This window comes from Chelonia mydas, chromosome 10 (genome assembly GCF_015237465.2).
Source record: "Chelonia mydas isolate rCheMyd1 chromosome 10, rCheMyd1.pri.v2, whole genome shotgun sequence".
Taxonomy (NCBI): domain Eukaryota; kingdom Metazoa; phylum Chordata; order Testudines; family Cheloniidae; genus Chelonia; species Chelonia mydas.
The window spans coordinates 76,573,967-76,597,950 of record NC_051250.2 but is presented as its reverse complement, the minus strand read 5'-3'; the positions used below and the strand labels follow the sequence as shown (position 1 = coordinate 76,597,950).

The 23,984-nt window shown below is 46.5% G+C and overlaps 1 protein-coding gene and 1 long non-coding RNA gene across 4 annotated transcripts in view; one reads left to right on the top strand and one right to left on the bottom strand.

The window, feature by feature from the left end:
- LOC122461933 overlaps positions 1 to 19,419 on the top strand; it is a 51,059-nt gene extending 31,640 nt beyond the window's left edge. Inside the window, exons 3-4 of one of the 2 annotated variants that reach the window (XR_006284200.1) lie at positions 17,631 to 17,691; positions 19,295 to 19,419. This is a non-coding gene — a long non-coding RNA (uncharacterized LOC122461933). Of the gene's footprint in view, positions 1 to 17,630; positions 17,692 to 18,940; positions 19,083 to 19,294 lie in introns of those variants that run through there. The other variant, XR_006284199.1, reaches the window with a different exon arrangement.
- Positions 150 to 23,984, bottom strand: part of PLEKHO2 (pleckstrin homology domain containing O2) — a 40,883-nt gene continuing 17,048 nt past the window's right edge. Inside the window, exons 3-6 of one of the 2 annotated variants that reach the window (XM_037910754.2) lie at positions 22,808 to 22,924; positions 12,906 to 13,010; positions 8,666 to 8,764; positions 150 to 5,218 (exon numbers count right to left, since the gene is read on the bottom strand). In XM_037910754.2, coding sequence (XP_037766682.1) covers positions 3,971 to 5,218; positions 8,666 to 8,764; positions 12,906 to 13,010; positions 22,808 to 22,924 — 1,569 coding nt within the window. In that variant the 3' untranslated portion in view covers positions 150 to 3,970. The remainder of the gene's footprint in view (positions 5,219 to 8,665; positions 8,765 to 12,905; positions 13,011 to 22,807; positions 22,925 to 23,984) is intronic. The other variant, XM_037910756.2, reaches the window with a different exon arrangement.

The window sequence follows — 23,984 nt, the reverse complement described above, 5'->3', positions numbered from 1 at the left end:
AGCCCGTGAGCTAGCCCAAAGACTAGGCTGGACACAGTCTGCACAACCCTCTTTGGCCGTGATAGAACGTATCCGAGCAAAGACTTAATACTCTCTCCCAATGCCTGCTCTTCCTTCTTGTTACGAACAAACTGCTCTGAAGCCGAGTGTGCTTAGAAAGGAGTTTTATTGCCAAATCTCAAAGCTCTTTACACGCAGAAGGCAGCGTTGCCTTTCCACTAGCCACGACAGCTGATTTTCAGATACAATCGTTCACTGCCACTCACTAGCACATTCACTTCCTTCCTGTCGGAACCATGCAGCTCTGGCAGTCCGTGTACAAATCTGAAATTGAGTCACGCTCCATCTCGACACGCCCACAGCGTCTTCAGACGTGAGAAAGCAAGCTCAGTGCAGCTGGGGATTCTGAGTGACGAAAACCTAGGTGGTAGGTAGAATGAAGACTGGAACTGTCCCACTAGATCAGCGTAATGGGTCTTCTACTCCAGAACCTGGCTGGGACAATGGCTAGTACTTGCTGTTTAAGAGGAAGGTGCAAGAAACCCAAAGACAGCTCTGGAATGACCTGCCATCCCCATCAGGCAGAGATTGGCTTATGCCCTGAACAAGAATAACATGTGCGAAAACTTAAATGGTCTAAACAAACCATGAAGCCTTGTTTACATATAAAAGCCCAGTCGACCCAAAATTCTAGGTGGGTTAATCACTTTTAGAATGAAACTGCTAAATCTATACAAAAGGCTATTTTTCCGTAATTAACACAACATTTTCAGCCATGGAGATACTGGGTGTTAAAAAGAGAGTTCACTTAATTTATAGTTATTTACAAGACATAGTACATGAAGGTAAGTGACGTTAGTACATACAGTATTTAGCTCTGGCTTGTAAAAAGGTTTAGCTCTCCCATCTCCTAACAGATTCAAGTGTCTTCTGTTAGGAATCCTATTGGGGTTTCAGTAAAATATCAGACATTAGAATATTCAGTATGATTTAAAAAATACAGTAAATATAAGCACATCCTGTAGATTCTTGCTGCAATAGATAAGGAGATCTGGGACTCTTCGTCAGCACTACAGTAGGTAGATATTTAATAGGCACATTGTGATGACAAAATATTTGTAAGAGCGAAAGCATCCATGTATATCGGAGATGAGTCTGAGCTGGATCCAGACCTTCCCCAGTGTTCAAAGGTATTCAAATCCAGGGGTTTGGTTTGGTCCTAATAGGGATAAGGGACAACTTTAGCACTGGGATTTGAATCTGCATCCAAATGTTGACCATGGCCAGATCATGGTTCTGGTCTGGGCACATCCCTATTACATATACATCTCTGTTAGCCATCTATTTTATCCTTTTGTTATACAATTTTTATCTCACAAATGCCTCCTGCTCCCTGAAGGCTGACATCCCAAGACATTCTGTACTCACCAGGTTTGTACAGCTCATGTTCACAACGCACAGTGTTCGGTAAACAAAAGTGCACATGCAGAAAAAGACATATTAGAAGCTGGTAGGCACTGAATAGACTAGGTCTGTATTGTTAGCCCTTGTCTTATAAGTACATCTCATAAGAAAACAAGATACCTCAGTTCACATTGACTCTACAGCAGTAAATTATGCAGCACTAGAGTTCATCCTTGGCCTGCATCGAGGGGACTATGCTCTGGACTGCATATATTTGGAAATCCGGTGTCTAAAAGCAGGGCTGTTTTGGCACCTGAAACTCAAGCAAATTCTACTATGCAGAAACTTTATGAGTGACGGAATGAGAGACTTTCAATAGAATTCCTATGACTGGCTTGAGAATGAGGCAGCTTAAAACAAGGCTGTTCTAATCACTCGATTTGGAAGTGTCTGGTTGAGTGACTATGTAGCTCCTATCTGGGATGTTCCCATTTTTCAGTTCCTGAAATGCCTTAGGTCAGGGCTGGGCCGGACATGTCAAAGAGTACTCATCAGCTGAATTAGGAAGGGGGGGGGGGGGGGAATTGTAGTTTGAGTTTTACTTTGGCTGCTGCTATGGTAGATGTTTGCAGCATGTGGTACCATGGAGCCTCAGTGAGCTAATGGAGAAGGAACCTGAGATAAAGAAGGCGTATAGCATGATCCTGGCTTAGTACTTGGAAGGGGCAGATGGCACAAGCTACTGGGTAGTGTAGATACTTTTCAATGAGAACTGCCAAGCTGAACTCTCTTCTGGCTCAGAAATTCTTTGTATTCTGCTGGGCCTTAGCTATTCAACATCCACCTGCTTTCCCCGGAGCTCCATAAGATCAGCTTAGAAAAATCCAATCCTTCCTCTGCTGCACAAACCTAGATAAAGCCAAGAGGAGGTGGTGGCCCTTAGAATCCCTGCGTAGTTGATGTGGTGCCATTGAGAATGAATATTTTAGGGCAAAACTCTGAAAGAAGGATACAAGGGATGCACCCGCGCCCTGTGATGACCTGGCTTGGTTGGGTAAATGAGCATCGCTGAACTTGGACTGGTTCACATCCACACGTGTTGTCTGAGGGTGCAAAGGGTGCTTACACTTTTAATCTTTGTCATGCAAGACATAGTTTTGTAATCATTTTGTCACCATGACTATTCTCATTTCATCACGTTTCTCTCATTGGATGCTTAGGAAGATGCGACTTCCCTAAGGAAGGACCAAGGAGGACCAAGAAATTAGGTACATTGCCTTCCATGGGAACCAGACTGGGCCCTTATTTAGTAATGCCTTCTTCATTTCAGTGTACTAAGTTCAGCCACCTACCCCCCAAGATTTAAACTGCAAAATGCATTTCCCTGTTAAAATGATATGATTAGACATTCCAGCAAAACCAGTTGTCATGACGCACATGTCATCAGTCAACCTCCCAGGACAATGCTGTTCGACACACAGCAGGGGGAGAGTCTACTTTCAGAACAACCAGCCAACCGCTCCCATGAGCCTCCAAACAACTGACTGTTTACATCTACAAATACAGGAGACTCTAGTTACCAGGTCAATGTATTGCTTCAAAATGAACATTTCGGACTGCTTCAGCAAGAAGCAGTATTTCAGACGAAGCAGCGCTGTCTAGGAGAAAGAGCACAGAGTTAGGGGTAGGATTGCTAAGTTCTGTCCCGGGCTCTGAAATGAACTCCTTCTGTCGGCAAATCACTTCACATCCCTGCCTGTTTCCCCACAGGAAAAATTAATACTTGCTTGGCAATGGTAGTTTGAGGCTCAATGAATACTTGTACCGTTCTTAGGACAGTGCTCTGGTCTAGAGCTGAAAACAACTGCTTACCATCACCAGTTTGCCAGTTTTGTACGAATTTCTAAGACAATTTTTGAACTGCCGATGTGTTCAGTGAGTATCTTTGGAAACTGTTAACCACTTATTCCAGAATATGATTGGGCCAGGCAGTCAAAACTTGTCAGCAAGTGAACAAACTGAGCAAAATTTAGGGACGTTTGCAGCCAGATTCCCAGTGGAATGACTGCATTGGCAAAACTCTCTGGGCACCAGTGCAAACTGAGTAATTCCATGTCTTACGTGCCAGTTTATACATGCACACATGAATTTTTTGCTGGAATATCCATGCCCTCCTTTGAAAAACTGACCTTTAGTCTGATTACCAGTGTTGTGGTGGCGGGTTTTTTTGTTTGTTGGTTGTTTTTTGTTTTTTTTAGGGCCTAATCCAAAGCCCATTGGTGTTTTTTCTGCTGACGTCAATGAGCTTTGGATCAAGACCTTAAGGAATATTCACATTTTTGCAACTGATACTCGATGTCCTCTAACTTCCTATTGTGATCAGGGATGGGAATATGGCATAAAGACAGAACAAAAAGAAAATTATAACTGAAATGCCCTGCTCTGAATGCTCGGTTTGTGCATAGCAAAACATAACCTTATTTAACACTGGCCAAGCAATGGTACAAGTCGTAAATAGCAAATATTCAGCTTGACTGTAAGAAAGAAGTGTCGTCTTAAGTACATCTCAGGGAGCACTTCTCCTATAAAGAGTTACTAGATCCTTCGGCTTTTCTTTCGGTTTCTCTGTCAGTTCCTTATTCAGTTCTCCTAACCCTTTAATTTCTTGTAGGACTTGTGCTGCTTGCCGGAGCTGTTCTACAGCCTCATTAAGCAATGTCTCTGCATTTACGGGGGGCCCATTCCCCTCCTGTGCTTGTTCTAACTCTCTGCCTAAAACCTTTTGCAGAAGTTTTTCTGTCTTTTCCCTTTCGCAAGCCACTTTCTCCTCCATTTTAGCCAGGCAGGATTGGGGCTCCTTGTGGACGCCTGGACCCAGAAGTTCTTTTTCTGCATTTTTCGATTCATTGAGCCGTTCTCCTAGGGATACGCAGCGAGTTCTGAGAGGTGAGGAATTTGCTATGGACTGTGGTAAAAATGTTTTCTCTTTACTAGGAACCTCCGTACTTTCTTGCTTTGCTTCGGTAACTAAGGAAGTCTTTATTTGTTCCTGTATTGTTTGTGGCTCCTCTTTCTCAGCAGCAGCTCTCTCACTTCCTTCTTCAAGCTCTACTTTTTGGGGAGTGGATTCTGTCACTTCCCCGTCTTCCATTTCATCCCTGGGGGGCTTGGAATCATGGGGCTCCTCGCCTTCTGAACTCTTCACCTCTAAATTGCTCGGGGTGGAATCCACACTTGCTGTCAATTTTTCTGATAAAATCTTAGGAGGAAGTGGAGGTTTCACAGTAGCTGTTGTGACCACCTCTGTGAGGTTTTCTTTACTGCCACCCTTGGATGGTTCCAAACCTTCTGTGCTTTGAGGGTGAGGGGCTAGTTCATCCCACCTGACCCCTTTCAGCTTGTCCGATAAGATTTTAGGAGGAGGAATCGGAGGCTTTGCCGTGCTGCTGTTGCTGACCTCCATGAGGTTCTCTTCCTTGTCCCCTGCCGAAGCTTTGGGTTCCTCACCCTCCTCACCTTGACTGACTGAACCCTCATCCTTGTCGTTCAGATCGTCCTTTGACGGCGTACTCTCCTTCAACTTCTTTGCTGGAGGCAACGGAGGCTTTTTAGGCTCTTGATCAGCAACGCTGTTAACTGCACTCTGCTTCTCTGACACGACACTGGGTTTTGTAGGAGGCATAGGTGGCTTTGGAGTTTCCTTTGGAGGAGGGACGTTCTCGTTATCGCTCACAGTCAAGGTGAAGTCTGGAGGGCCATTATCCACTATATCCAGATCCAGCCTCAAGATTCCATCGGATGTAGACTTGGCGACCTGAGAAATGTAATATGAGAGAGCTTTATTTAGACTGTGTCCTGTATCAATCCCCTGAACTATCCTGTCCTCAAAACCAGTCTTAACAAATCGTTTAAGTCAAAGAAGTGGAGGTGGGGTGACTGAGGGCTGGACTACACTCCCGCGCTACATCAGCGCAGCTGTGCCACTGAAGACATGCCATGTGTCTGAAGACATGCCATGCTGACGGGAGAGTGCTCTCACGTCGGTATAATTACTCCACCTCCGGGAGAGGCGGAAGCTGTGTTGGCTGGCACAGCGTGGTGTGGACACCGCGTTAAGTCAGTGTAACTTACGTTGCACCGGGTGGGGGTGGTGGCTTTTTTACACCCCTGAGCAATGAAACTTACATCAGGTTAAGTGGCAGTGTAGACAAGTCCAGCATCTGACTACAAATCTTTTGTCCCACAAGGAGGACGGTACAGACAAACCTGTACACCTCAGCACAGCTTACACGTGTGAGACTGAGTGGCGCCTCTGTTTCTGCTCCCCTTTACGCCCCCACTTCTTACTCAATTTAACACCCTGCAGGACATTACACCAGCACCCGCTTCAGTGCGTGCGTACTTGCCGCTGCGCTATTTTGTCTCCAGTAGTGGGCGACAGTCAGGAGCGCATCAAAGCCAATAATCCCAAGAGGTCAAGAATTTGTACTTTGGACTGCTTTGGACCATCAGCCTATCAAAAATCCTTCTTCCTTTCTAAGTTATCAACACTGTGCGGTTCTGATGTGGACAGTTTGCGTGTTACAAATATTTACATGGGCAGGTGCGCTGTCTGAATTGATAAATGCAGAGAATTTCCCGGAGCAAAGAAGAGACATAGTGGGTGAGGAGATATCCTTTTATTGGAACAACTTCTGTTGGAGAGAAAGAGACAAACTTTTGAGCTACACAGAGCTCTTCTATGTAAATAGTCTCAATACAGGGGTATTAGTGGGCCACTTCACCTTGAATGAATGGTCCCTTAAAGTACATGCTAAACTATCTGTTCTACCTTGCATTTAGCTGTGAGATTGAGTACCTTTTCCAGACCTGAGGAAGAACTCTGTGTAGCTTGAAGGCTTGTCTCTCTCACCAACAGAAGTTCGTCCAATAAAAATGGCCTCCCCCGCCTTGTCCCACTAATATCCTGGGACCAACAGGGCTACCACGCTGCATACAACCTAGAGCAATGGAGGCAGATCATCTGGTTCTATCCCCTTGTAGGAACAGCTGTTGAAGTAGCCTAGCATATTTTATCCCCTTACTACCCAAGTCATCCCCCCCCAAGAGTGTTTCCCAGAATTCCTATTGCTGCTGTCCTTACATAACTTGTTGCATTTCCTTAGATTGATAAAATGTACAGGTCTGTTAGTTCATGTATCGAATCCTTCAGTCCAGGGCACTAATGTAACATCATTTTGCGTCTGGCTGCTTCCTCTCCCCTCCTGACATCGTCTGTCTCGGCTGGGTTGGGCCTCAGCCAGCTAGTCCTTCATGTCACAAGCTCCAGGCAAACTGCTCAACCACAGCTGCCGGATCAGAAGGGATGGCCATGCAGAGCTGCATTATCTCCATACTGAAGCTCAAAATTCCTAAGTCTCCTATCCACCCCAGAGGGAGAAATGAGGAGAGAGTCCCTGTTTGAGGGAGCCCTGGGGACAGACAATGCCCAAATGCATCTAGGCTCAGACTCCCTCCAGAACAGGGAGGCTGGCTATAGTCTTCCTCCCACTTGAGCCCTTTTAAGAGACCTCCACACCTGGGTGAAGTACCCCCGTACTGCCTGACCCTCTCAATATGTGTCCCAGGTCTCCTGTGTGAAGCTAGCCCAGAGTATCTCCCTTCAGGATTGTGTGACCAGCAATTAGAATTTCCAGTTAACAGGGGGGCGGGGGGGCTGTAATTACTACAGTATTCAAGTCCCTACAACTTATACTCAAATAAATTTGTTAGCCTCTAAGGTGCAACAAGTCCTCCTTTTCTTTTTCCGGATACAGACTAACACGGCTGCTACTCTACAACTGTCTGGTCACCCTCTTTACTGTGTCCTTTCCGTAAGGTGACAGGAACTGAACGTGACTTTCAAGATAAAGCGTCACTATTTCACGGTGGAGAACTGAGTTGTGTCCCCTTCCTCTGGGTCTGCAGCCCAAGACTCTCCTATTGCCGTTCAGCAGTGCTGCAGCATACAGGCCTTCACCCCGCACTAAGTCCCGATCCTGATGGGTATCTTGCCGTACATGACTTCTCAGAGTCAATGACTCTCATCAGACTTCTGGTTCAGACTCCTTACATTATATTTCTTGGGAGTGAAATGCGTATACTGCTTTTTCACCAGCTACTTCACTAGGGATGTTGTTGCTCTCCTCCTCCTTACCAGCACTGTAGGGTGCATTTTCTCTTCTACGCAGCGTCTGTATAGTCGTCCCTAATACTAATCTTTGTGGCATGTCAGTACCCAGTATCCATCCAAAATAACATCCACTTACACGTACCCTCTGTCTCCAATGTCCACAGAAGACCTTTATTACCCTATAAATGGCAAATTGTCCCCTTCAAGGTGAGGGCACTTGCAATAACAGAGCTGAGATTTCAGGCCCAGTTTACAAGGAATTAGGGGAATAACATCAGTGTATAAAATTCCCGGAGAGTATTTGTGCCTCTGAGATCTTTTTGAGGAGAAGGGAGGGATTGTCTGGCTCTCCAGTGATTATTTCTCTGAAGAAAGATTCTCTTGTGGATGTTGCAGGATTTCTGTGCGCTAGACTAAAAAGCTTTGGAGCATTTCGTCTGCACTAAGATCACTTGAGAGTTGCGCAGAAGGTGAGAGTCGGCAAACTGTGACGTTTGCAGAAAGAGGTTTAGCCTTAAACCCATTCGTTAGTTTAATCCTCTTCTAAAGTATCGGTACTATTACAGTGTAGAAACTCCCTCAGAAACAGGAATCTAATATTTATTAGGCGTGTGTGTTTTTGTTTTAAATGTTAGCTACAGGAAAGCTACTGGGAACAGAATACAGGCTGCTCTATAAACCTGTCTTAGAAAACCCAGTTATAACCCATTCTCAGTGCTTTGGGTTGTTTATTTAATTGAGCAGTAATGGCATGTGCCGAACAACGAAGCAGCTCACGAACTATAGAAAGACTCACAAATATATCACCACATGTTGCAGCAGCTGCCAACCTGAAGGATGCAAAAATCTTAAACCGCTGTGGTCCACCATCCTACAGATAAAAACTTGTTTTCCCTTATTCCTGTTACCGGCTGGTTTTACAAGTAAGGGGTCAGCTAGAAGCTTGTGTTTTGTGTGTTGCATGTAATCAGCATGAACAATACACCCAGAAATAGTTCTCTGTCGTCAGCTTGGGACTTTTACCAGATGGAGATTGCATACAGGTGATTTCACTGCGCTGCAGCATGCAACCCCAGGGTGCATTCTTACCTCTTTCAGATGAATTCTGGTGGGTGGTCTGCGCCCATGACCCACTTTCACTCTGTCTCGAGTCACATGTTCCAGGGAAAGGCTCTGATCTACCTTCACCTTTAAATGGGAGGAGGAAAGGAGAACATCACTGACTTATCAATCCATGCCTAAAACCATCTCCTTGAAGGTCTTTTTCTGTCATTTCTGGTAAGGGTGCATTTGTAGCCAGGATGGCTTTTGAATATGTCGCCATTACAATCAGGTCTCAGATTTCTAGGCTTATTGAAACCAAACCGTTAACGTTTGTTTTCTGTGTGGTTTTTATTGCTCACCAGCATCATTATATTGCCTTAAAACCTGCACTCCCTTTCAGAAGCATTTACAATAGAGCTCAATGCTGCACTCTTATTTATAGCCGTATGTATCGGACACTTGAGCGCTGAAAGAGTTGCCAAAAGCTTCTCTTTTAGCAGGAAAGTTACGCAACTCTTTCTTGGGTGGACGTTTGTAGAACGGGCTCCTTCACCCTCTTAGCCCCTGCCGTACATATGCAGACAATCTGCAGGGTCTGTTCTTGGAAAGCTGAAAGGTGGGGGAAGACTTAAACACCACCCTCCATTCCTTACCGCGGGCTGCCAGCAATGTGAACTTGCACATCTACAAAACGGTGCTGGACGCGGCTGCAACATCTCTTTAGTATTTTCAAAGCAAACCCAGCTGTAATCTGGCAGAGCCGCACTCAGAACCTTAGCCAGGGGCCCTTGGAATGCGATGCTAGCTCCAGATTCTCCGCTTGGTTTGCAACATGCACATTCATGATGGCTCAGTGTCAGAGTGGAATCGACTTCATCCACAAGATGCTGAGCTAGTTCTGCAACCCCACAGGTGAAACTGAGAGCATCTGACTTGGCCCATCCAACTTTCTGAGGTTTGCCAATCCTAGGTACCTACAGGGCAGGAAAAGGAGGGCACAGGAGACTTTTGTTGTCCTGCACCCAGGCTGGGCTTGGAACGTGGCAGGGAGATGTAGTAAAACTAATCTAAGAGGTGAAGGCACGTTAATAATCCTGACCTGACTGTGAACTGTATCCGCAGGCCTTGTTAACAGACCTTTCTTTGTACAGCTTTAATGATCTCAGGAAGCTGAACAGAAGATGTGAGCAGCGACCTGGATTAATTGCAACAGTGGCTCAATTAACACACTTACTTACTGGAATCAGATTTAAAATTCATTGCGTCGCACATGGAAAATGAGAGCCAATGCTAAGTCCTGTTACTATTCTGGCTCTATGCCTATCACTCCTGCCTCCCCCACCCCTCCACCTACCTCGCGAAGGGGGCATGCTGGGGTGTTGCCACAGTGTACCGCACTCTAGTGATCCCAGCTGGCACAACGGTCCTAATATAGTTCAGAGTGTCTCTGAGGCTGCTCTAAACTACGCTGGTCACAGAGCTGACCTCAGGAACGGGGAGCCATGAAGGTCTCCTTTGCATCCCCCAAGCCGCACCCAGCGCTTATTGGCCACAGCCAGGGATTCAGTCCTCAGTGTCTGAAGGCACAGGGGAAAGCTCCGATAGGGGCTTTAGAAATGCCAGTTGATTGCATGCATCTCTTTCCAGTTACCTGGCTCAGTTCCCCAGAGAGAAGAGAGTTCTCTGGAGTAGAAAGACTGACCAGGCCTATGGGGTCAATTTAAAAAAAAAAAAAATTTGGGAGGGATTAAAAACAAAATGGGCCAAGTCCTCAGCTGGTGTAAGTCGGCATAGCCCTGTTGACTTCAGTGGAGCACAGCTGACTTGTGCCAGCGGAGGACTGGGCCCGCTGGTTTTCAACAGGGCCCGTGCACACAGATGTTGAAGCAGTTAGTGAGCAGCACTTCCCTCCCCGCAGGTCCTGTGGCTGGGGGCGATCATCTGAGCTCCCTCTTCGATACTCTGCGCAAGGGAGTGCGGCATTCATCGCACGTCATCATCACGGGGGGGGGGGAGAGACAGCCACTTCGGAAAGACAGCACAGCACCAGCGCCGGTCTCCCCCAGCAACCAGGAAGCCAGAGGCAGGTTGCTACAGCAAAGGCTGCCCAGCATTACGCTACATTACATCACCTCTCCTGCTCATCGGTAACATGAGAGCGAGCTTGAATGCTGAGTTCGCTGCTGCTCAGATTTATAATGTAGCCCTCGCTTGTCTGCTGCTCCCAGTAGGTCAAGTTACTTACAAATGCTGCTTTTTATGTGGAAGGATGAATGAGCAATGCCTGCCCTAAAAACACCTGACACTGAACGTGATTTGGTAATGCCAGCAGGGTGCTTCTCTGGGCCACCTCCAGTTACTGCGAGGTGCCTCCCGTGAATAAAAATAGAGAGTCTGGATCTTTTAAATGTAAATGTTTTCTTATCAAAATGGCACACTACAATTGGAGTCCGATTCTCCACCCCTTACCCCAATTTCCCATTGACTTCATTGCCTGAATAAGAGGCCCAGGATGGAGCCCGACGAGTATGCACTCTACAACTCCACGTCTGTAATGCATGCTTGATGAAGGCATGTGGTGTTTTTTAATCCCTTGCCTTTCTCTCAAAGATTTTTACACAACACTCCAGTTTCCACTTCCCTAAAGACTGTTTTTCACTAATCAGATCTTGTTGGTTTCTTAGTCTCCAAGTTCCCCCTACTCATTTCTTCAGGGTGGCTTCATTCCCTTCATGGTGGCTTCTCCTTAGCTTGGTGGAGTTTACGAACTTCCTTCCAACTACTGCATAGTAGATACTGCCCTTCCTGGTAAGGGATTGAGGTTAGCTCCATGTCAAACCCTACGCTGTGTAATCTGAGTCCTTCCTTTGCCCGAATGTCTGGATTTGGGGGTAGTTTCAGAGTCGTGTGGGGGGAGGCAGCTCCTTGCAACCTCTCTGCCACAGCCGCAGCTAGCCCTTGGCAACGTCTTGCCGGATGGTAGCGCTAACAGCCCATGTAGTAACTTTCCACCAGACGTCTCTCCAGGCAGCATGAAAAGCTGGTGGACTCTGTGTCACATTACACGCGTGTCCAGATTTAAAGGTGCAGTAACCAGGCTGTGTGCTGCAGGGAGCCACGGGGCTGAGAGGAAGGAAAGTCCTTCCATGGGGCAGAGCAGCTGCTTGGCAAATTCCGAGCTGCAGCAGCTCTCGTGCCCAAGTTCCTTCCACAGGGATGGACACAGATTCCAGTGGATTAACTTAGAGCCTGATCCAAAGCCCTCTGGAGTCATTACAATGTCTCCCACTGACTTCAGTGGGCTCTGGACCAGGCTCTTAGTTGCTTTTGCAGCTCAGGCCAACCCCACTGTGTCAGCAATTTCCTCTACTTCCCCCTCTTGTCCTCCTGGAGAGTCCCAGCGTTACAGTGGAGGCAGGGGGCAAATGACGTGTATGGGGAATGCCCAGCTTAGTGGGTGGTGGATTCTATACACGTTATCCCAGCGAGGCTTCTATAAAATGCTGCTGAAACGTCCACGTTCCGCATGCAGAGGTATGTCGTTAGAGAGGAAAAGACGTGGCATTGTTCTCCCACTTTCAAGGGGCAAATTCTGGGGAAGTCTAGAGAGACTCTACCTTGATTTCACACAGACCCACACACACTTACACCTTCCGGGCCCCTCCGCATGTACGTGTTGCCAAATCAGAGTTTAACCCATTTAACAACCTAATATACCCCTATCACTCTCCACACACTGCTCTTCTGAATTTGGCTCACTGAGTGTTAGGTAGTCTGTGTAACACACATACCACAGGGCCAGAAGAGAGGGGGGAAAAGCAACTAGCAACAGGACATGAGGTGGTGTGAACCAGCTGCTACTTTAACTTCTTACATGCTCTGGTTCCGCTGCCAGGACTAAGCCTTGCCTACACATTGGTAAGCGGTGTAACTCAGCGTAAGGGAGCGTAACTCACTTCTCCTTATGCCACCTCTGAATCTGGCCACAAGAGTTTTTTTTCTTTTTTGCTTTAACCTTTGTTGTTGCTTAGTATTTAGGAGGCCCAAGCAAAGGAAGGAAGGGGGAGAAAGGCAAACGTGACACCTGGCCACTAGATCAAGAGTGTTGTTATAATCTAAACCTGCTAACAGCAGTATTGGACTCCAGGTGCACAATTTGGACCTGGAGCTGGAACGCCCATGAAGCTAGGAGGTGCGGGAGGCAGGGGGTGTCAGCGCCCCTCTACACGGTAGTGAATGAAGGCTGGCACACAAATGCATACAGCTTGAAACCCATTTGTCTTACCTCATCAAGTATTTTATTTTTGGCTCTGCTGATCCCATCATTCAGGGCTTTCATCCATGATTCTTTCTCTTCCGCGTTCTGACCCTGAAATTTGATATCATGGACCTGCAAGATGAGAGATGTAGAGAGATGTTTTCATCTTAACGTTACGTGCCAAGGACACAGAAGTAGCCTATACATCATTAGTGTGTTAAATTCAATCTCCAGCTGAGCCCGTGTTTAAACTAGACATTCCTTTGCACTTTGGCAATGGCTTCACTCCACAGCCGCAATCAACAAACCTTTGTTATGCTGGATGGTTTGTTGCTATAGTTTTTATTTTTGCAACTAGCAATTAAATTAATAAAGCGAGTGACAGTTTCTTCCTCCCACAAAGAGTGATGAAATGTTCCTGGAGCAACAGATGGCTGTTACTTAGGGAATAGATGGACTGTGTGTAGGGTACGTGCCCAAATGGGCAACTCATGCTCATGTTGTGGTGTTAGGTGCAATAAGATGCCGTATCTCCAACTCCCCCCCCTCCCCACACACACACAGGGTGAAATCTGTGAGGAACAAGCTCTGCTTGCTCTTGCCTAGTGCTGCTGCATAGGACTGGGGCAGGATTCTGGGACTCTGCACAGGGGTACGTGCAGCTTGGCTCTGCAGAGCACAGATAGGCTTGCAGGGGGGTGGGGAGTGCTCACCCGAATCACAAGATGTGAAGGTTCAGAGGGATAAACTGGCAGAGCCACATGGATCCACCTGCCATAATTTCTCCCCTTTCCACCCTGACAGAGTAGGGGCTCAGCAGCTCTGAGACTGTAGTATCAGATACAGATATGAGCCACTGCTATGGCCGGACAGAGGCTGTGCTGAAGCCTGGAGAGGAGCAGGAGATCCCCAGCACAGAACCCATTCCTTCACACTGTGCAGGGGGGCCAGGGACTCCCATGATGCAACTGTTCTGCTCACCACCAGCTGAGCCTATGGTGCATCATGGGAGATGTAGTTTGACCTAGGAGCCCAATCTATAGAAAAGAATGAGTGCACAAGGCACATAAACTACAACTTCCATTCTGACAGCATTTAAAATATTTCAATTTTTGATTTTTCACTGAAAGGTCAAACTTTTCCGTGGAAAATTTCAATTAAAACTATTCTTTTTATCACTTTAATCACAATTTTCTGCAGTGGGGGAGCCAATTTCCCAACCAGCTCTGACTAGTCGTAGGAATTCCTGGTGTTCTGCCTTGACAAACCCCAGGCAGCAGTCCCTGAAGGAAATCTTAGGTGGGATGTAATCTCTCTAGTGAATGAATAAGCAACGGAATTCCAAGAGTCTGAACTCTGTGCTTAACTGGATGGTCTCCTGATAATGTCCATGCCAGAAAGTTCAGTGTTTTGTGATCACTGCATGATAAATATCTCTCTTCTACTTATCTCTGAACCTGATTGAGACAATTCTTGGCAATAGCTATAAGTGAATGGTGTGGAAATTCTCCCAAGGCCTGTTCTGAAACAGTGCTTTTGTTCAAAAGAATGGCCTTGGCCACTGGCAAATGTAACATCCTCTTGTGCATCCAGATGTTGGAATGTAACTAAAATGATGACACAGTTATCCATTCCTGAAGGAATTACGCAAGTTTCTCAGTTGGGCAGCAGTGAAATGACCTAATGGGCATTCTCCATCGCTGGCTTTTACTTCTATTAGGAGCAATGGAGTGAAATTAAGAGAGGAAAAACTTAATCTGCATACCTGGAAAAGCTTCCTGACAGGGATCCGTTAGCTAATGAAATAAGTTTCCTCAAGCATACAGAGAGGGAAATTAAGGCAGAGAGGTTAAATGACTTTGTCTAACACAGCAGAGTTGGGAACAGAACTTACGTGCCCTGACCTCAGTCTCCCTGTTCCAAAGCCTGGGGGTGCAAGGAAAGATGAGCAGAATTTTAACAAGGGCAAACCCCTATATTTTTCCTTAGCCTCATTCTTGGAAATGGCTGAACTGCGTTGGCTGAAATTTTCCAGAAAAATTCAGCCTAAAGCAGACACTGGCCTGGAAAGTTTGAGCCCAAACAGTTGAAGTTTGGCCAAATTATAAGCAGCTGAAAACAGGGTCTTATAATGGGAAGAAGTGTCAGGCATCCTTAATAGGCAGGGTTACCGACCGCACCTATACTTACAGAGGCACTTACAAAGGGTTTGATATTCTGAGCACCCACCACAGACGTTAACCGGAGGGATGCGTTCTTGGCACCCTCTGAAAACCAGGTCCCTTTTTTTAGGTGACCATCAACAGGCAACCTCTGTCTAGGCAGATCACCAGGGCCAAAACGTTCAACGTCACAGGAAGGCTGACAGGCCTAGAAGCCAGGCCTCCTCCTTCCCTCTCCTGAGCGTTAACCACTCGGCCATCATCCTTTCGCTCTGCAGCTGCCCTTCATCAGGAAGGATGGGATGTCACTGGCTTTAGTTTCTAATTCGCCTCAGTCCCGCGCAAACCCTCTCTTTAAACGTCTATAAGTCATTAACAAGGCCATGAAGGTGACTGTTACTGGGCAGGTTTCAGAGTAGCAGCCGTGTTAGTCTGTATTTGCAAAAAGAACAGGACTACCTGTGGCACCTTAGGAGACCCTTAGCTTCAGCATAGCAAAAAGGGAGTTAATCCTTCCTAGAATGTCCTGCTTCCTACATGAGAACCAGTGGAAAAGGTGAGGAGATGAGGCGGAGATGCTCCCAAATAGCTCGACTAAGAGGTAAGGGCCTGAGCTTTATACAAACAACTCCCTGACGGGGAGGCCCAGAGCTCACGCTAACCAGGGAACCTAAGGGAAAGCAAGTCTCCAAAACGCAGTGCCAAGCTGGTTTTGTTTTAGCCCAAAAGGGCCTGTTTTTTGTGTGTGCTTAAAACCCTCTTTGTTTGGAAACAGTTTTGCTCTTAAGCGATTAGAAAAGCCTCTGAGAAAGATTTCCTTGTGCACAGCTCAGCTGTTGGGCCGCCTGGCAAAGACCTGGCAGCTTACACCGGGACTACAGAGAACTCTGGACACGTTGTTCAAGGAAAAGATCCCCTGCTTTCAAGCTTCCTCCTCTGTGGCCACTTTATGTGCCTCATTTCTGTGCTCCTGACAAAGCCCATGGGCCTCCGAGAGTGGAGCGTGACGAAGCGTTGGTTGTGTGGCAGGGCTGAGCGAAGGCTCCGGGGACTGTTCATCGTTAAGGAGAAGCTGAGGTGTCCCTCTGGCATGTAATTGTGGGTTGCACACTTTAATGCTGACTTACAGTTACAGGCACCTACATGCAGCTACGGCAGTTCCAATATCCCACCAGGTGGGTTGGGAGATTGTGGAAGGATGCTCATCAGGCTCCAGTACGGGACTGGGAGGGGGGAGAGACTGGCTGTGTAACTGGGACAAGTCGTGCTCTGTGCTAGTTGTCTCCCGATTTCTAAAATGGGGCTTGTGTGACAGGCCCAGCTTTGTGCTCCTGTGGGTAGCACACTGGACTAGGAGCCAGACACGGTTCTGCCATCAACTTGTTCAGGGGAGTCCTGTGACCTGTTATGTGGGAGGGCAGATTCGATGATCATAACAGTCCCTTTTTGCCTTAAAACCCATGTATTCGCAGGGGGATTAAGGCTAAATTCATTAATTGGTGACCAGAGACCAGCAAAAGGGTCTTGGTCCCGCTTGAGCCCTCTTCTGGGGAGTTGAGTGATGTCTGGGCCTTGGACTGGCCCTCTGCACGCAGTGAATTTCACCCTAATATCTGTACAGCATTTTGAGATCCTTGCATAAAAGTGGCAAGTATTTTAAAAAACTTGCAATAATTCTGCCCACCCCAAAATGCCACTAATCCTCACTACCAGCAAATTCAGGGGTGCAAAGATGATACCGTGTACGTCCCTTGGTCTTTTCTTCAAGTCATAGGCTTTCTTGTGGAAGCACCTGTATTTCGAGGGCAGTATTTTAGCTACTTATATTCGCCTTCCATCCACTCCATAAGTCTTGATACATGGAACAACCTTGGTTACTTAATGCAAACAGCCATGTGGAGGGAACTGACTCTATTTCCCCATCAGAAAATGGGGATAACACCATTACCTTCCACCCAGAATGGCTGAAGGTTATTTATTGGCTGAATAGGGACAGTGCTGTGTAGGTGTTAAGTATTTTCACAGTCGCTGTGGGCTTAATGATCCCCGCACAAGTCAAGTCCCTCCCCTCTATCCCCTTATGCTGAAGATGGTCACCACTTTTGGGCTCTGTACTAAGCATTCTTAGCACAGAGAAGCAGCGTTCCAGACAGTTCTGTTTTAAATCAGTGAAGTTAAAGGCTAACTATCACAGGCAGAGAGAAGAGGATGGGCTGCCCGGGGCATCTTTTCTTAAGGAAAATCCTTGCTAAGAACACCCTCACTGTGGATCTGCAGAGTCTGGGGTCTAAGCTGTGTTGTACTGTCAAGCACATACCCTTGACGGAGGGAGAGAGGTGCTGCTGATGGACTTAAAGAGAAGCCACAGCGAGCCATTGCTGATGTGGAGAAGCACTCTGCAATGCATGTGTTTTGAAAGTAGGGTAAGAGGAGATACAAGAGTGACCCTGGAAGACTTGGAGCCCAATTCTGACCCACCCTTCCCCCATAAGGGTCTATAAACTAGTCTTGCTCAGGTTACCACAGACTTTGAAGTGGAACCTAGGAAAAGTAAACAGAGTTGCTTCTCTTTGTATGTTTTCTGGTATAGGTATTCCCAATCTGAATATTAAAGAAGCGCAGGAGAGACACTGAGCAGCCACAGACCATCTGTGAGTAGTTTTATAATGGCAGATATGTAACATGTGGCCTGACCTTCTGCTCAAAACCGTTGAAAGTAGAAAAATTCAGCAGCCCAACTGTACAGCCAAAGGACAATGAGCTAGATGATAAATTTTGCTCTCCTGTTTCCTAAGCCAGCTGAGACTGAGTCATGACATAAACAAAGTCCTGATGTTCTAGTAAAAGCCCTTGTGGTTAAATCTGATGCAACAGTGACGTCTGCAAGCAATGAATAGGGCTATGCAATTTACTATAACTGAACTCAGAGCAGGGCACAGGCCAGCCTGTTCAGGCTGAATCACTGACTTGATACAATGGGATAAAAGAGGTGCACATACGGTTCATTCTCAGCCGTAAAATGAAGAGGCATCTCTCAATATGATCCCATGTGTCTCCTCCCACACATAGTACATCCAGTAAGCACTAAAAGTGCCTCCTAGTCACACCTGCCTGGCTTTCCATTTAGGAGAGGGAAAGGTACATGCATCCTGTCCATAGGCCCTGCAAGAAATCCTCTCCCTCCCTGTTTCTGCCATGAATCCTGGTCCCTGTCAGATTATGTCTTCAGGTGAAAAGTGGAATCAGAATGGATGGTTCATGTGGGGATTTATTGTATTTCTCAGCTGCTGGATGCAGAGCAGTATCTGCGTCAAACTCGGGTAGGATCAGAAATCAGTCCATCAGACTCAAGTCCATCAGAAATCAGGTGTATGTGGCAAAGTCTTGTAACTTGTGGTGGGCTCCAAATTCAGCTCCTGGCATACAAAGGTACGCAGTCCCCATTGAAGTGAACTGGAGTTGAGTTCAGCAAAGTCACGGGGAATTTCCACCCATTTATGCCTGGGCTGCATTGGGAATGGAGTGACATCACCTGAAATGAGTCTTTGTTAGTTGCTTTTCTTGCTACATCCCTCACTCCTCAGGCCCCCCCACCCCTTGCGGTGCAGGCTTTAACAACCACTGAATGCAAGTTACTGCCTTGTAGATTCCCTTTCTGAGGGACTTGCACCAGATAAATTTTACACCAGTAAATTTGGCCCAGAGATTTCCAAGGTTCTTGTCCTCAGTTACAGCCTCAGTTCTGTATGACTTGCTTAATTTAATTGATGAGGGTGGATTGACTCATTTGAAGATTTCTAAACGAACAAATTATTTGCGTGCTTCCACCTTTCTTTCTCCTGGTCTCAAGTCTTCAGCAAAGTGCTGTACTTACTTCTCTTTAATTATACTTTGTTTCAGTTCCGTGGGAGTAAGTAAACCAATAAAAGAGCAAGACAAGAGTAAAGACTGCATGAAAATGTCTATGCTCAAACATTCTCCCAGAATAACACAGCCTCCATCCTAGAGACTAGGCCAAATAAAACCTATGATATTTTTGCAAGAGGCCATCTCTAGCAAGGCAACTGGAAGGTACTGTAAGGGTGTCTCTAAAACCAGGACAAAATGCCTAGGTTTTTTCAATTGATAGATACTTCATGATATCATAGATCCATGATAGATGTTTACAGCATGCACTTGTACCTTAACACACTATGGATGGAATTGAACATCTTGGGTAATGTTCCCATATTTAAACTTTTTACACCCATTTAGACCACAATCAGCAAATGTGGACAAGAAAAGACAGGTAGGCCTGAAGAGCGCAGAGATCCAGATAACGAGGTGTGTGATTTCCAACTGCTGCACGTACAGTGGATGGCAGCAAGGCTCCCAAATGGAAAACGTTTCGTTGATAAGTATCGCCGCAGCTGCCATTTCAAAACAGCAAGACAACAGTTGTGTACGTTGGCCTGCTCGAGGAAGCCTGTTCTGAAATCTGTGAAAGTACGTTGTGTGTCAACAGCCTCCCTAAGTTCACAGTCAAAGGGGAAAAAACCACTACAGACAGTGAACTTTTCATGTATCAAAATGGAGTTATTAACAAGTGGTCTCTCTCTGGGTCTCCGTTTAAGGACGGGCCTGGTATTATACAGGGCAGTGGACCGGGGGGCTACAGAGGGGGGGCTGTCATGAGGCCAGTGCTTTGAAAAGGTGAAGTTAACCTTCAGTGGTGGGTTTTGGGAGTGGAAATCATGACCTTTATGGTAAGGTATGATATATCTGGGGTCACATCTTGTGCCCGTATGCACGTGCGCAGTGCCGCTGAAATGTATACCGTTCCTTGCATGAGTAAGCTGAGCAGGATTTGATCCTTTACTATCTAAGCAACATACACTAGGTTCCTATTGGGCCTGTCATTTCTAAGCAGACTTATCTCCATTGACTGCAGCTGGGATTTCAGCTTAAAAATGAATGATCCGAAGTATCTACTGGGACCCAGCAACTGGAGCTGTGGGTGCTCGGCACTTAACAGGCTTTGCACAGCGTCTTGTGCGGTTAGGCTCTTAGGACCTAAAATACGAGATTAAGTTGCTATTCATTTTTAGTCATATTGCAAGAAACCCCACAAATAGGAGAGGAAGGCTGGTCTTGTGTTGACAGCTCTGGTGTGGCACTTAGGAGCCTAGCTCTGCAACTGAGTTCCGGTGTGACCTTGGGCGAGTCACTCTATCTCCACTTCCCCTCTGCAAAATGAGTATAAAGTTACCTCCTTTCTCCTGGTCGGGGTGCAGGATCCTAGCGGAAGGGCCTCTCTCTATGGGTTTGTACAGCGGGTAGCACAATTCTGCCCTGAACTCAGTTGAGACTTCTCAGCACTACTGTAATAATAAATACGAACTGAAACCTGGGTGTGCGCAAAAAACGCTGCAGTGACTAAATAGTCCTCATTCAGGTAACATATGCAGAGCTGAGATGCTGACACCTTTGGCTGCAGAAACCCTTGTAGAAATGAATTTGTTTTGATCAATCCCCCAGCCTGTCAGATCTGAACTAGGAAGAGACATAGGAATTCAGTGACATGTTCTCCATCTTAGGCCAAAAAAAACCAGCAACAAAACAAATCAAAAGAAAAACCAGAAGTGAGAGATTGCAGTGCAACAAAGATACTGGAACACGTTATCAAGTCATCAATTTGTAAGCACTTAGAGCAGCGTTTTTCAAAGTTTGGGTCGCAACCCAGTACTGGGTGGCGGCATGTCAGGTACTGGGTCGCTCTGGGCAGCACCGCCGAGCAGGACGTTAAAAGTCTCGTTGGTGGTGATGCTCAGCTAAGAGCAAACCCTTCATCCCCGACCCCACCCCAGAGCCTGCAACCCCAGCCCATAACTACACAATGGGGAATAACTGGCTAAGTGGTAGTACTGGTGAAAAGGTTATACTGGATCACAAATTGAATATGTGTGAACAATGTGATGCACTTGCAAAAAAGGCTAATTTAATTCTGGAGTGTATTAACAGGAGTGTCATATGTAAGACACCAGGAGGTCACTGCTCACTACACTTGGCACTGGTGAGGCCTTAGCTGGAATACAGTGTGCAATTCTGGGTGACACGCTTTAGGAAACATGGATAAATTTTGAGACAATCCGGAGGAGAGCAACGAAAGTGATCAAAGGTTTAGAAAACCTGAGATCGGAGGAAAAGTTAAAAAAACCCCTGGGCATGTTTAGTCCTGAGAAAAGAAGACGGAGGGGGGGAACCTGTTAACAGTCTTCAAATATGTTAATGGTTGTTATAAAGAGGACCATGATCAATTGTTCTCCGTGTCCACTGAAGGCAGGACAACAAGTAATGGGCTTAATCTCCAGCAAGGGAGAGTTAGGTTAGCTATTAGGAAAAACTTTCTAACTCTAAGGATAGGTAAGTTCTGGAGTAGGTTTCCAAGGAAAGTTGTGGAATTCTCATCACTGGAGGTTTTAAAGAACAGTTTGGACAAACACTTGTCAGGGATGGTCTAGGTATACTTGGTCCTGCCTCAGTGCAGGGGGCTGGACTTGATGGCCTCGGAAGGTCCCTTCCAGCCCTACATTTCTATGATTGCAAAGTTCTATCTCATAAAGATGACTAACTATGTAGCCTATAATTCGGGAATTACGGTAAACCCCCAAGCAGAACCAGTAGCAAGCAGTGCTGTAAAACAATCACTACCCATAAGTCAAATAAACACACTGGCGTTCAGAGAATTCTGCTGAATCAAACCTTCGGGACAAAATGGCTAGCTGAGTTGTTTATGACACATGACGGTCAAAACTAGGGGCACAATCCAGCTCTTCTGGCTCACAACAGTCTTATGTTGAAAGCCGCGAGGCTGTGTGGGCGAGCGAAGCAAGCAGGGTTTGACACTGTGGTTCAGTGCTATAGTATATTTATGAAGGCATTTTGACTCCTGCACTAATTTTAGGTGGAACCAGATGGTAACACAGGAACCCCTTGTGCTAGAATTTGGGGGATTTCCTATAATAACACTAGTTCTCCAAGGAGATCAGTATTCCCGTTTTACACATGGGGAAACTGAGGCACAGGGCATCAGGTCAGAGCCAGGAATAGAACCCAGGTCACTGGAGTCCCTGTCCAATGCTCTAGCCACTTAGCCATACTCTTTCCTATATAACTCTCACTGACTTCAGTGGGACTCGAGTACATGTTTAACTTAAGTGCTGTCCTAAATCAGGACCCAGGGGAGAACAGATGGGTGCAGAAAGAAGCAGGTTTTTTCATTCTCCACTGATGAAACAGTATCTGCGACAGAAGGACAGAAGACTCTAAAGCTGAAAAATTCATGAGGAAACACTTCTCCTGAGGGAAAGTAGCTGTGAAGACAGAATTCCTCCCCCGTCTTGCTGCCCCACAAGAAGAACAGGGCATTCCACCCTCCCCACCTCCTGTAAAGAATTCACAGCCACGTTATGGTGGTTCCTTTGCTGCTCATAACATCCCTGCTGCATTGGGGATGAACCTGAGAGCCTCCCACTCCAAAAGCACAGGTCCATATTTCATTAAAGGGAGAATCGCCCTTGTTTGTTAGCAATCTAGGATCTATGAGACACAGCAGAGCCCAGAAGGAGGGACGGAGCGGGGATGATAGATACACACATTAGCTAGTTCTTTGCCGTAAATCACTGCAAAATCAGAATGAGAATTCTGGTGTCCTTGGGTGTCTAGGCACATATACATAGATACGTCAGTAGGCAGTGGAGTTTAAGGGGAAGAGAAGGATAATCCTACCTTCTTACCCGGGGATCGAATTAAAATGAAACGGTTTTTCCTTTTCAAGAGAGCGCGCAAATCCTGGCACTTCTCATAGCTCTCCAGTTCCACCGTTTCTAAGCATTTCTGTTCCTCCTGCAGAGTGGGGAGAGAAGGGGAAAGCAAACCTTTATCTGCAACATGATACCTCTAAATCAAATCCATACCAACATCATCTGCCTTTTCAGCCCACCTTTATGTCTCCCCAATGCTCTTTCTCCTTTAAAAAACCCACGTGCAATTATAGTTACGCAGGCAGCAAGCCTCCATAAATCAGGCAAAGGCCTCGTGGAAGAAAACCTGCTGTTGTATAGGCTGTATGTCACTCAGAAGAGGCGTCCGCTCGCAGGACTCTTGTTGCTCTGAGCAGAACTGGCAAAACTTCGCATTTCTGTTATGCCTTCTATCACCATCTCAAAGCACTTTACAAGCCTTAACTGAGCCTCGCAGTCCTCCACTGCATTAGGTAAATGTTATCCCTGTTTTACATGTGGGGAAACTGAGGTACAGACTGTGACTACTCAGGATCACACAGGGCGTCTGGCAGAACTGGGACAAGAATTCAGCTCTCCAGGATCTCTTGTGCTGCAGGCGTGGGTCACCTTTCCCTCAACATGAACAAGGTCAGTGACTGCTGTAGGTTGGTGAAGAACATATTTCCTGTCTGCATGTTTGATCTGTCAAAACAGAATCATTTTCCGACAAAGAAAGCAGCACTACCAATGCCAGTGCCTCGCTGGGGCCTAGCTGTCCCTGGCGTAACTCCACGGCAGTCCATGATGATTTCAATCAGATGAACTTGGCCCATTCTTCCTAATGACATAGCGAAAATGTCATGCACACGTTGTCCAGGTTCAGTGTAGTTACACAGAAACAGCATCGTTCTCAACTGGTCCATTTGGTAGGGAGCACAGTGTAACACACAGGGGATATGATGATGTGTTTATATCACAGAGGTGCCAATCTCATTTGGGCCCCACAGTGCAAGGTGCTGTACAAACACAGAGGTGGGGGGGGTCCCTGCCCGGAAGAGTTCATGATCAGCTCAGTGTTCAGACATATCAATCTCTCACATTAGCGTAGCAAACCCTGAAGCCACATAAGTGGAGAACAGCAGCCTCTGCAGACAGCACATCGGGATGTTCACAATAGAGAG